Consider the following 12,207-nt stretch of genomic DNA (forward strand, 5'->3'; position numbering starts at 1 on the left):
ATATTGTTATGCAGAATCAAATTTGCCACGAATTTTGAGTATTGTTAAGAATTAAGATAAACAAGAAATCCTTTACTTTTCTTATTGAATAACCTTTACTTATACTTTATCAAATGAACAAAAGTCAAAGAAAAGGACATAAAAGTTTATAACTGAAATTTGAGACGACAGCTTAATTCCTACAACTATTTAAAATTTTAAGGGAATTAAATTTTCACATTAAATTTGACAAAAACATGCATTACAACGCCACAAATTTATAAAATACGCAAAAGAAAAATGATAAGAGTGAAAACTTTTTTTAAAAAAGGAAGTTGCAATGTGAATTCACAATGATCAATAAATAAATTTACGATGATCTTTTACACGTCAAGTTAATCTTAATTATTGTGAGAGTTTCTTCCCCTTTTTACCTCTAAATTCTTCTTATTTTTCATCCTCCTTTTTCCCACATTTAGGAATGTGCTAGAGGACAATTAAAAAGAGATAGGGTGTGTTTGGTGTGAAAGGAAATATTTTCCATGAAAAATATTTTCATAGAAAATATTTACTTAAAAAATTAGTTGGATTCTAACTTATTTTCTAGTATTTCGTAAGTAAGCAATAAAAAAAAATATATTTCAAGAGCATTTATATGTAATCTAGCCAAAAACTATAAAGGTGAGAGGAGTGTAGTGTGGTGTTCCAAATGTGGGAATGGTTTGGGGTAGGGGTAGGATGGCATTGAGTGGGTGGAAAGATACAATAAACATAAAAATGTCACTTATAAAATTTATTTTACCTACTTACAGTAAGGAAATTATTTTTTTTATTTTTAAATATATTATTTTCTTAGAGAAAATAACAACAACAACAAACCCAATATATTCCCACTTAGTGGGGTTTGAGGGTAGAATGTACACAATCCATATCACTACCTCCAAAGAAGTAGAGAGGTTGCTTCCGATAGACCCAGCTCAAGACAAATTACAACTAACCAAATAGTGGAAAATAAGATAACAGGCTTTCCTCCAATATATACCAAAACACACTAGGTTTGAGATCCTTTTAACTAACCATACACTAGGTTTGATTTTTTTTATTTTTTTTGAAAAAAAGAAACGATGATTATTTTGTTGGTTTTTTCCTTTTTCAAAATTCTATAACTTGTAAAAAGAAAGAAAGAAAAGCTATTTATTGGAATTCAAATCAAAGTCTTCATTTTTTTTTGGTAGGATCGTGAAACAAAATATATGTATTTTAAAGAAGATTTAAGTTATATATACACGCTAATTAATAGAGAAAATAAATTTATATAATTACTGCGATTTAATTAATTTAGTTCTATGTTGAGGTATAGCTATAAACATTACTCACTTCACTCCTAAATAAGTGTTTCTTTTGATTTTGGCGCACCCTCTAATAGCAACTCATACCTAAAAAATTAAAGATAACTTTATCAATTTATCTTTTTTCAAATTGACATTGATTACTATATCTAAACTCAAAAATATATTAGGATGATTATTACCAAAATATTCTTGAAGACTTAAAAATATACTTATTTAAAAATAAAATTACAACTCAAAAGGAATACTTATAAAGAAATGTAAGTTAATTTAGTGTGATGGTGTGAAAAATACAACTTTATAGGTGTTGATTGAGTTTTTGGGAAAGTGAAAAATATTTTCTTGTAAAGGTTTATTTAAGAGTTGAGTATTTGATCAAACTTTATCTAAAAAATAAGTTTCATTAACATTAAACAAAATCTGTAGAGTAAATAAGTTTCTTTAGTAATAGAATTTTACAAAATGCGTCCAGGAAAAGTAGAGTATACGAGAATCTCTAGAGTATACATAAATTTTATTTTTCTTCAGAGGTATAGACATTGTTTGAAAGTTTGAAAAATAATTTATCTACATTAATTTTTTAAGAATCTGACCAAACACAAATTGTTGCTCTAATATTATTGATAAAGATATTGTTCAAATTAATTAGTCAAACAAAAACCGTTACTTCTCAAAAAATGTTTTTTCATATTTAGCGTACTTTTTAAGGCCGGTCAAAAGAGTAACTAAAATCAGATAAAAAATAGTACATTTACATTTATACGTGGCACGCATGCAGGTCTGTATCACTGTAACTACTCACAACACGTAACACACTCTCTCAATTCACTTTTACTTGTCTATTGCACTAAAAATAAATATACATTTTTACTTGTTCAGTCTACAAAAATATAAAATAATTAATTATTTTATATCTATTTTATCATATTATAATGTAATATAATTATTTTCAATTCATTCCTCGATAAATAATACTCATTAAGTACGATATAGTAAAATTAGCATTGTACTTACTGATTTTCAAATGATATATTAGGGCCATTTGGTCATGAAAATCATAATTTTTCGTAGTTGGAGTTGAAGTTAAAGTTGAAGTTGGAGTTGTATTTGATCATGAATATAAATTAAAGTTGTTTATAAAATTTTGTGAGAGAAGTATGAGTGAAAAAAGTGAAAACAAGTTTTCTAAATACAATTCTGAAATTGTATTTAAAATTTCAATGGCCATTACATACTGTTTTCACCGAAGTAAAATAATTTCTTTTTAAAAAGTAAATTTTTTTCATGGCCAAACGGCTATGGGGTACTAAGTAGGTGTTTGACTATGAAAATTAAAAATTTTTGGAGTTGAAATCGAAATTAAAGTTGAAGTTAGAGTTTGGAGTTATATTTGACCATGAATATAAATTGAAATTATTTTTGATTTTTCATGAAAGAAGTAATTTTTTTTGTATTTAAAGTTCTTATGATCAACCATTATAATTTTCAGTAAAATAAAATAGTGAAAAAATTTCTATAGTCGAATATCTTATAAGTTGGAACCACCTTCAAGTTTTTCATTTTGGGTAAATTTTTTAACTTTCTTTTGACCAAAGTTAGTACTACTAAACAAATAAATGCAAAGATCATACCATTAATTAATTAAATTACTAATTTAACACACTTTTCCCTCTTATTTCTATCGTTGTAACTCTTTTCAAATGGCAACACCCCACCCCCTTATATATACTCCCCCCATACTCCCACAGGGTGCTTTAATACTTATACACATACACACATTCTTCTTCCTTTTTTTTTTTTTCCCCTTTTTCCTCTCTCTTTTTTCTCTTTGTTGTGATGCAACAGTTGGTTGCTTAACAACTATGGTGGACACTAAGGATTTGATCAACCTTGAAACTTCTCTTTCTAACCCATTTGGGAATTTTGGTGATGATTTTTCAGCTCAAAATGTTGTCAGCATTGATAAGAAGCTGCTTATTGATTTGCACCAGCTTTCTCTTGGTCCTGTGCTAAGTGAAGGTCCTTATTCTGTCGTCTATGAAGGATTGTGAGTAACCCTTTTGCTTTTCTTGAATTCTTTTTTAGTTTTTTTTGGAAGTCTCATTTTGCCTTTTTTGTGTTTCTTGAATTTATGTTTCTTGAATTAATTGCATTTTTCTGTCCAAGGTTGAATTTTGGTGTTTATGAAGGATTGTGAGTACCCTTTGGGTTTTGTTGATTTTTTTTTTCTTCATTTTTTTGAAGCCCCATTTTCATTTTTCTTGGTTTGTGTTTCTTGAATTAGTTGCATTTTTCTGTGCAAGGTTGAATTTTGGAGTTTATGAAGGATTGTGAGTGCCCCTTGGGTTTTCTTGAATGATTTTTTCATTCTTTTTGAAGCCCCATTTTCATTTTTCTTGGTTTGTGTTTCTTGAATTTGTTATTCTTGAATTGATTGCATTTTCTTTTCAAGATTGAGTTTTGGAGTTTATGAAGGATTGTGAGTACCCTCTTCATTTTCTTGATTCTTTTTTCATATTTTTTTAGCCCCATTTTATTTTTCTTGGTCTGTGTTTCTTGAATTAATTGCATTTCTGTTCAAGATTGAGTTTTGTAGCTTATGAAGGTTTCTGAGTATCCTTTTTGTTTTCTTGATTTTTTTTTCATTTTTTTTGAAGCCCCATTTGACCTTTTCTTAGTTTATGTTTCTTGAATTACTTGCATTTCTGTTCAAGATTGAATTTTGGAGTTCTCTTGATTTTTCGGGGTGTTGGCTTTTCACTTTGTTTGGTGGAGGGAAAACTCTTGTTCCTTCTAGAGACTAAATTGTGACATTGTTTGTTATCCTTCTTTAATTTGCCTTTTTTCTTGGTTTATGTTTCTTGAATTGCATTTCTGTTCAAGATTACATTCTTGTTCTTATCGACCCGTGTAGTAGTTCGAGGTAATTTTGTGGTACTGTGCTTAGCTTTGTTGCCTATTTTATCTCAAATTCACTCTTTCCTAGTAAAACGGGTGATAAAAGAATTTTACTTTTGCCTTTTGTTTGTGTTTTCTATGCTTGTATTGAATTAATGGTGTTTCAATTGTCATCATTGTCCCTTTCATCTTCCCTAGCATCTCAAAATTTGGATATTTGCAATCAGAAGGAATTGTCAAGTACTTATGGAAGTGGTTGAGTTCATCAGTTCCTTGTATAAAATTGTTTACTTTATCGATATGGAAAAGATAAAATTGTTTCAAGTCCGTCTTTCAAAGAGAGGAGGATCTTTTATTAACATATCATCTTCACATTTCATTAATGAGAAAAAATAAATTGAAAGCTAAAAGGTCTGAATTCTAAAGAAATGGAAAAAACATGTTATTTAGATTAAACAGTTTCTTACTTCCAAAGTTCCAATGTGCACAGATTAGTAGTAGGTTGTCGCTGACCAAAAGCAGATAAAAGTGTTTTAGATAAGCTCACACATCCCTTGGATCTTTCGGTAGTCTCGTGTTTTACGTCTTCTCTTTTTCGGTTACGAAGTTATAGTGAGCTAATGGTTCACGTCTTCACGTGTCTCTGCTAAAGCTTTCAACGTGACTCAACTAGAGACTAGGAAGGAATAAAATGTCTCCTTTAACTAGTATTTCAGTGTATGTTTAGATTTTTCTGACTTGCAGGCACTTTTAATGAATTCTCGAGACAATAATTTCTGCTGATTACCAAGATAATTTGACTAATTTGTTTGGCATTGGGTTGAGCATTTAATCGTATCTTTTTTTCCTTATTTGGCCTAATCTGTCATTGCGAGGCAAGGAAATTGAACTTTATTGAGATATAATTTCACTGTTTTACCTTATTGACTAAAAGGACAAACCTTTAATATAGGTGAGGATTGAGTAAACAGGTTCATGTTCTTTAATTGAGCTTAGACATTAAGTGAATTTTCAACCTAAATCTGATATAACCTATAGGGAAATGGGGAACAAATTGGTGATTAATATTTGTTGCTTTGTATTGTAATCTTATCAATTTTGGAGAGGGTTGAAGAGTTACAAAACTAAAACAACCAAATGCGTGGACTCTCGTGATTATTTTGTTAATTTTTTCTCTTTCAAAATTATGTAACTTAAAAAAAGAAAGGAAAGAAAAGCTATTTATTGGAATTCAATTCAAAGTCTTCATCTGAACTAACATTTCATTTGATAGGCAAATGCAAATCAAAAGCTAACTGGATTCTGTAGAAAGAGAAAGCATGTTATCTAGATTAAACTTTTTTCTTTGAAATAGGTAACTTGAATCTACATTAAACTTTCTTACTTCCACAGTTCCAATTGTGCACAGTTCAGGTTGTCGGTGGTCAAAAGCAGAAAAAAATATTTTGGCTAAGCTCACACACTTGAATCTTTCTGTAGTCCCGTGTTTTACGTCCTCTCTTTTTCAGTTATAAAAGTTATAATGAGCTAATGGTGCACGTCTTCACGAGTCTCTTCTAAAGCTTTCAATTTGACTCAACTAGAGACAAGGAAGGAGAAAATGTCTACTTAATTGGTGTTTCAGCTTATGTTTAGATTTTACTGACCTGCTGGCACTTCTAATGAATTGTCCAGACTAATATCTTTGACTAATTCATTTGGCATTGAGTTGAAAAGTAGTAAATTTTATCTTCTTTTTTTTTTCCTCATTTGTTCTAGTCTGTCATTGAGATGCTAGGAAGTGAACTCTATTGAGATATAGTATAGTTTCACTGTGTTACCTTATTTATTAATAGGGCTAACCTTTGTATGGGTGAGGATTGAGTAAACAGGTTCGTTTGCACTTATTGAGCTTAGACGCTAAGTAAACTTTCAACCGAAATCTGATATAACCCATCCAGGGTAATTGTGGGAAACAAATTAGTGAAGCAATATTTGTTGCTTTGTATTGCAATTTTATCAATTTTGGAGAGGGTTGAAGAATGAAAAAACTAGAACAACCAAATTAGGAATGGCAATGGGGCGGTGCGGATGCGGGTTTTAAGATATGCGGTGCAGTGCGGGTTTTAAGTTATGCGGTGCGGGTTAAAGTAATTTTTTTTTAAAATGGTGCGGTGCGGTGCGGGTTGTGGGTATATGCCGGTTTAAAATAATAAAAAAGCTAAAAATTAATATTGTTCTCGTGAATATACCTAAAATTATATGTGTTCTTTACTTAAATTTTATGATACTTAAAACTACATGCATAACACTACAAATAAATAATTTTATAGTAGTTTTTTTAACATCTCTATTCATTTGAATAAAAATATGATATTTGATCATTACTTGTACACGTTATACTTTTTGACAATTTTTAGTGAAAAGTGCTATAATTGAAATTAGTTATTATTTTCTAGTTGTAAATTTAAAAATATTATGATTTTCAATAGAGTTACAAATTTTTCAAAAAAAAAGGGAAAAAATAAAAACATGGGGCGGTGCGGTGCGGTTATCCGTGGGTATGAATGTGGGGTGGGTTTAAATGTCATGTGGTGCGGTGCAGTTTTAAAACTTGCGGGTTTAGTAAAAACCCGCACCGCACCGCGCCATTGCCATCCCTAAACCAAATGCATTCTCCCTGCAACAAGTACAACGTATTAGTCTGCGTAATAAGGTAGAAGTAGTAAGTTAATAAAAATGTTCTGCTTCCCAAATCATACATCCCTTGCCAGCGAAGAAGATAAGTCTCTTTCTCTACCTTACATGTATTTCAGGAGCAACATAGTGAAAATGAAATGAATTCTTTTAGAACTTTGGTCTTTGATCCGTGTGAGAGGTAGACACACTAACAACTATATTTAAGACTAAGGTTATTAATGTAGAGAAATTAAACTTATTCCAGGAAATTATCCATAAGATTATTAATGTAGAGAAATTAAACGCATTCTAGGAAACTATCCATAATGTATATATTTCAGTTGTAATAAGATTTCGTAAGACCAACTTCCTTCCTCATTCAAGACTACTAACTTTAGTACCAACGTTTAAAGAATTTGTAAGATCTTACGGAGTTTAAAAAAAAATTATAGAAAGAGAAAAATGGTTCCATATCCAACTTACAACAACATCGATTATGATGATGCGATATAAGGGCCTATTTGACTGAGAGAAACCGTTTGCAGATTGCACCCATTTAGCTTTACCAATGGAATTTGTTTAAATTAGAAACTCCGCTATGGTTTTCATGAGATGTTGTTTGAACTCGTTTAAAATGAAACTCGAGAATTTATAATTTTGGAATTCATAAACCCAACTTCAATGCTGAATGTCTTCATTGAAGTGTCCCTAACTGTATTTCAACCATTACTTGTAGTTTCACCTTGCCTAACCGTTTAAAACTTAGTTTCCTGCTCCCTTGATTGGTAACCAATACGGACGTGAAGATAACCAGATTTATGTTTCAGTAGATGTTTTCAGAATAAAACCTCATAATGGGTTGAGTCAATTATTGATAATAACTGCTTACTCCATCTCAGAAGAATTTGATTCTTAGCTAATCTACTTGAGTTATATATGATATATATATACACCCAAAACATCTATCTAGGATCTTCTAAATTTGGATTTACCTCTCATCCACATTAGTTAACACAAACGTTGACAAGTTAAGGTTGTGCATATTACATGGTTTTAAGGTTACTGTATTTTGCACTCTCAAATGTGATCAGGCTTTTCAGTTCATTTTATTAAGGGTCCCGCTATTCTAAATCACCTTTTGTAATACTTGTTCCAGATATAAATCCGTTCCTGTTGCAATAAAAATAATACAGCCAGACATGTCAGCAAATGTGAGTCCCGAGAGAAAACAGAAATTCCAGAGGGAGGTCACTTTACTTGCTAAAGTGAAGCATGACAATATTGTGAAGGTATGGGGTTCAATAAAAAATCGTGATACTATTAAATTGCATTCACTTTGCCTATCTTGTTTTTGCTGGAATCACCTTACAATCTATTAATAGAGTTAAAATCAAATCAGAAAACAGTGATTGTTTTACTGGGAGTCCACTGAGAAAGAGAATAAAAGCCACGGCCTATGCAATCATTTTTGGTAATAAAATTTGATATTTTGTACCACCCTGTAAAAGAAATATATATAAATCCAGACATAAAGTGAAAAAATTTCCTGTTTATTTCATACCATTTCCTTGTGTAAACTATTTATTTATAAAGCTAATGTGCTCCTGTAAAACGTTCTTCTGTAAATATCCACTGTTACATTCCCTTTAAAATCTATTTTAGTTATTTGGATTTACTTGTATTTTGTCAAGTACGGGGGCTGTTTGGAACTAAAAACTGTTTTCTATTAAGCGTATATGGTATGGTCAATATGATATTCAAGGATAGTTCAGTGTGCAGCATAGATTCTATGATGTAGATAATATCCACAACAATATTACCGGCTGATTTTGAACAATTTTGTCGATTCTTAGTACAAAGTTGTGTCCTCCGAAACTTGATTTTTGTTCGAAATGGTTTCATCCGATGTTGTGTTACTGATGAAAGAGTTGATGAAAACTAGAAAGCTGCATCTGCATGTTGACTCTAATGTAATGGTCAATCCTAATAAATTCCATTATCTGATAGTTGCTCAAACTTTTGAGGACCAAGCCAACCTCAAATATGTAGAGATTCGTGTGCAAGTGTGTTGTACTCATACAGAGGGCAAATGAACTAGCAGGACAAAAGATAAAAATTGAAATTGATGCTTTCGATGGGCTGTGTCCGAAGTGCTTTTAGTATCAACTTTCAATTCATTCTATTTCATCTTTTTCCAGACATCATGTATTAAGTTCTTTGTTTTCTGCTTCTCTGTCCCAGATATATACACAGACAAACTGTGGTGTTTATATCTTGGGCAGAATAAAAATGCAGCAATTAAGCCTGATCCAAATTTTTAAGTGTCTTAGCTGTTAGATTTTTGAGTTTAAATAGTTAAATATACATACCTATACTTAATACAGTAGTGTTAGTTTCCTACAACAGTTATACACAATTATTATTGTTAAGTGCATCTGCAAAAGGATTCAAGCGACAGGCATTAGTCTTCAGACACTTCTTCAATTTTTGTCCTGTTTCTCTCATTTCATGATAGAGGGGAAGCCTTGGAGCAACGGTAGAGCTGTCTCCGTGTAACCCATAGGTCACGGGTTCGAGCTGTGGAGTCAGGCAAGCTGCCTACATCACATTACAATGGCTGTTGCCATTCCTCGGACCCCATGTAAACTGTCAATGGGGGATGCTTTTTTCTCTCATTTCACATTATTGTGCAGAAATTGCCTTAAAATCTTCCTTCTGTACGGTGATTGATTATCTTTTCATTGGTTGCTAATATGCCCTGAAAATTATTGAAACAGTTTATTGGTGCCTGCATGGAACCATCATTGATTTTAGTTACAGAGCTAATGAGAGGCGGCACGCTTCAGAAGTACTTATGGAACACCCGACCACATTGTCCAGATCTGAAATTTTCTCTAAGTTTTGCGTTGGGAATTTCTCGAGCGATGGAGTATTTGCATGCAAATGGCATTATTCACCGTGACTTGAAGCCAAGTAATGCTCTGTCTATCTCGTAATTTGCTATTGCACTTCCAATTTTTAAGTTTTAGGTGGCTATCGCACTCTGATCAGGATAACTACTTGCTTGAGTTGCATGACATTCAAGTTTATGATCTTTTGTGATTTAGCTTGAACTTACGAAAACAACTCAATTTCAAGACCAGACTTGTTGAAATTGTCAATATTGAATCCTCATATCCATTTTGCTCCATTTGGGCAGTTTTCATTCAGCAACTTTTGATAACTTGTTTTTCAGGATGAATTAGGGAAACTCTAAGGCTCGCAGCTATCTGGATGCTATTATACAATCTCTGATAAAACATAAAAGATTCATGTCAAATGCTGGACTTCATTGTAATCATTTCTATAATGATTAACCATACAACATAACTGGTCTAACAACCACTTAATAAAACTTAAATTTAAGCCTAGGTTGCACTATCTTATCACACAAGTCACAGGATGTGAGTTTCCATTTCATCCAACCCGCTCCGATACAACGTGTGACATCTTCGTCGATCTCTTCATTTTCTTGGATTATAGACCCACGATTCTTAGAACTCTCTTTGGATGATGACTTGAGTATCAATCCCCACTTTCACATCTGTCTCGTGGTTAACATCACTAAAGTTACTCTCAAAGTACTCTCTCCTTAACTGTTGGTACCAAAACTAAAGCAGTTGATTTAGTAGAGTAGGCTGCAATAACGGCCTGTGTCATTATGTTAATAAAAAATGGCTTGGCAGTATGTTCACAAATTCCTATATATATGCTACTTGCACTTTTTGTTAAATTTGATAGATTGAATCTTGTAAGGCTGTACATCCTTCTTGTGAAATAAAGAACAATATAATGTATGTGCATTATGAAAATATTAGCTCCCATTAGTTGGCTAGTTGGCTTTCTCACGGTAAAAATCTTCGTGCCTGTTTGCCTGCTTCTCCATCGAACTTTTGGCCGGCAAGCATTTCTGCACAGCAACTGGCTGCCTCGTTTGATATCCTTTAGTCAAATTCTTCAATGTAATTCTGATTTAGCACACCTAGCCAAAATAATGAAAAATAATAGAGAAGTGGATGGGCGGGCGGGAATAAAGCCTAATTTCCGAGAAGGAAGATCATACCATTAAGATGGTTGAAGCTGGATTTTCATTGTTTGATTCTATTATTCATTGCCATTTGCCACATTTGTAGGTAACTTGCTCCTCACAGAAGACAAGACAATAATTAAACTAGCTGACTTTGGGTTAGCTAGGGAGGAGGCAGAGGCTGAAATGACGACAGAGGCTGGTACATACCGCTGGATGGCTCCAGAGGTATTACATTGGACGAAAAAGTTTACACCCTGCTTAATAATTGTATATGCCTTACCCTTTGCCAATGTCAGATGTTCAGCATCGAACCAATTAAAATTGGAGTGAAGAAACACTACAATCATAAAGTGGATGTCTACAGTTTCTCAATGATCCTGTGGGAGCTGCTTACCAACAGCACACCATTTAAGGGAAGAAGCAACATTGTGGTGGCATATGCTACAGCTACGGTATGTTTCTACCTTATGGTGTTTATTTCGACTTAATTGTTGGAGTTGATAAAAGATTCGCATCGTAAAATATGATACATTCCTTTCGTGTATGAATTCCAGAAAATGCGTCCTAGCACGGAAACCATCCCCAGTGACATAGAACCCCTTCTTAGCTCTTGCTGGGCAGAGGATCCAGCAGAGCGACCAGAATTTGAGCAAATATCGGATTTCCTTGAGAACATTCTTCGCAATGTGTGTGCTTCATCAACTTCTTCTCCAAATATATTTGAGCCGGAGCATTCGACAAGCAAAGAGTTGACCAATTCTCCTGCCATGAATTGTTTGATGGACCAGCATATAGAAAATAGCAAGAAGAAAAACAGGACTTCATGTTGTTGCTTCAGGAGTGCCTGTGACAATTCTCTCTAGAGATCATTATCTTTAGTAGTATATATTGTAGGTGTGTAAATAATTGGAGGACTTACCGTCTTTTTCGCAAGTTTTATGATATAAATAGAATGGCCTTCAAAGCTCCATGCTTCTCCAAATCATTGTACAGAAAGCAATACAACAGAAAACAATAGTATCAACTCACCAATCCACACTATCTTTTGATATAGTTCCCCTTTACATTTCTCCAATTATATATCTGTTCTTTCTGTAAAATTTAAAAAAAAAAAAAAAGGAAGTAGAAAATTCCTCCTTTACTATTCACATATCTCAATATAAACCAAGGGGGGTAGTATATGAATAACAGCAACGTTTTTAGATAAGTTTCATGAGAACACAAAACAAATAGCATATCTTCCTTAGAAATATT

The 12,207-nt window shown here is 32.5% G+C and overlaps 1 protein-coding gene across 1 annotated transcript; it reads left to right on the top strand.

The window, feature by feature from the left end:
- The first annotated feature begins 3,084 nt into the window (after window positions 1-3,084).
- On the top strand, window positions 3,085-11,989 carry LOC107859931 (serine/threonine-protein kinase STY13). The gene is made up of 6 exons (XM_016705094.2): window positions 3,085-3,375; window positions 8,041-8,173; window positions 9,662-9,857; window positions 11,057-11,178; window positions 11,250-11,405; window positions 11,508-11,989. Exons 1-6 carry the CDS (start codon window positions 3,191-3,193, stop codon window positions 11,814-11,816), a joined length of 1,101 nt encoding a protein of 366 aa, XP_016560580.1. The 5' UTR covers window positions 3,085-3,190; the 3' UTR covers window positions 11,817-11,989.
- The last annotated feature ends 218 nt before the right edge of the window (window positions 11,990-12,207 follow it).

This window comes from Capsicum annuum, chromosome 2 (genome assembly GCF_002878395.1).
Source record: "Capsicum annuum cultivar UCD-10X-F1 chromosome 2, UCD10Xv1.1, whole genome shotgun sequence".
Taxonomy (NCBI): Eukaryota; Viridiplantae; Streptophyta; class Magnoliopsida; order Solanales; family Solanaceae; genus Capsicum; species Capsicum annuum.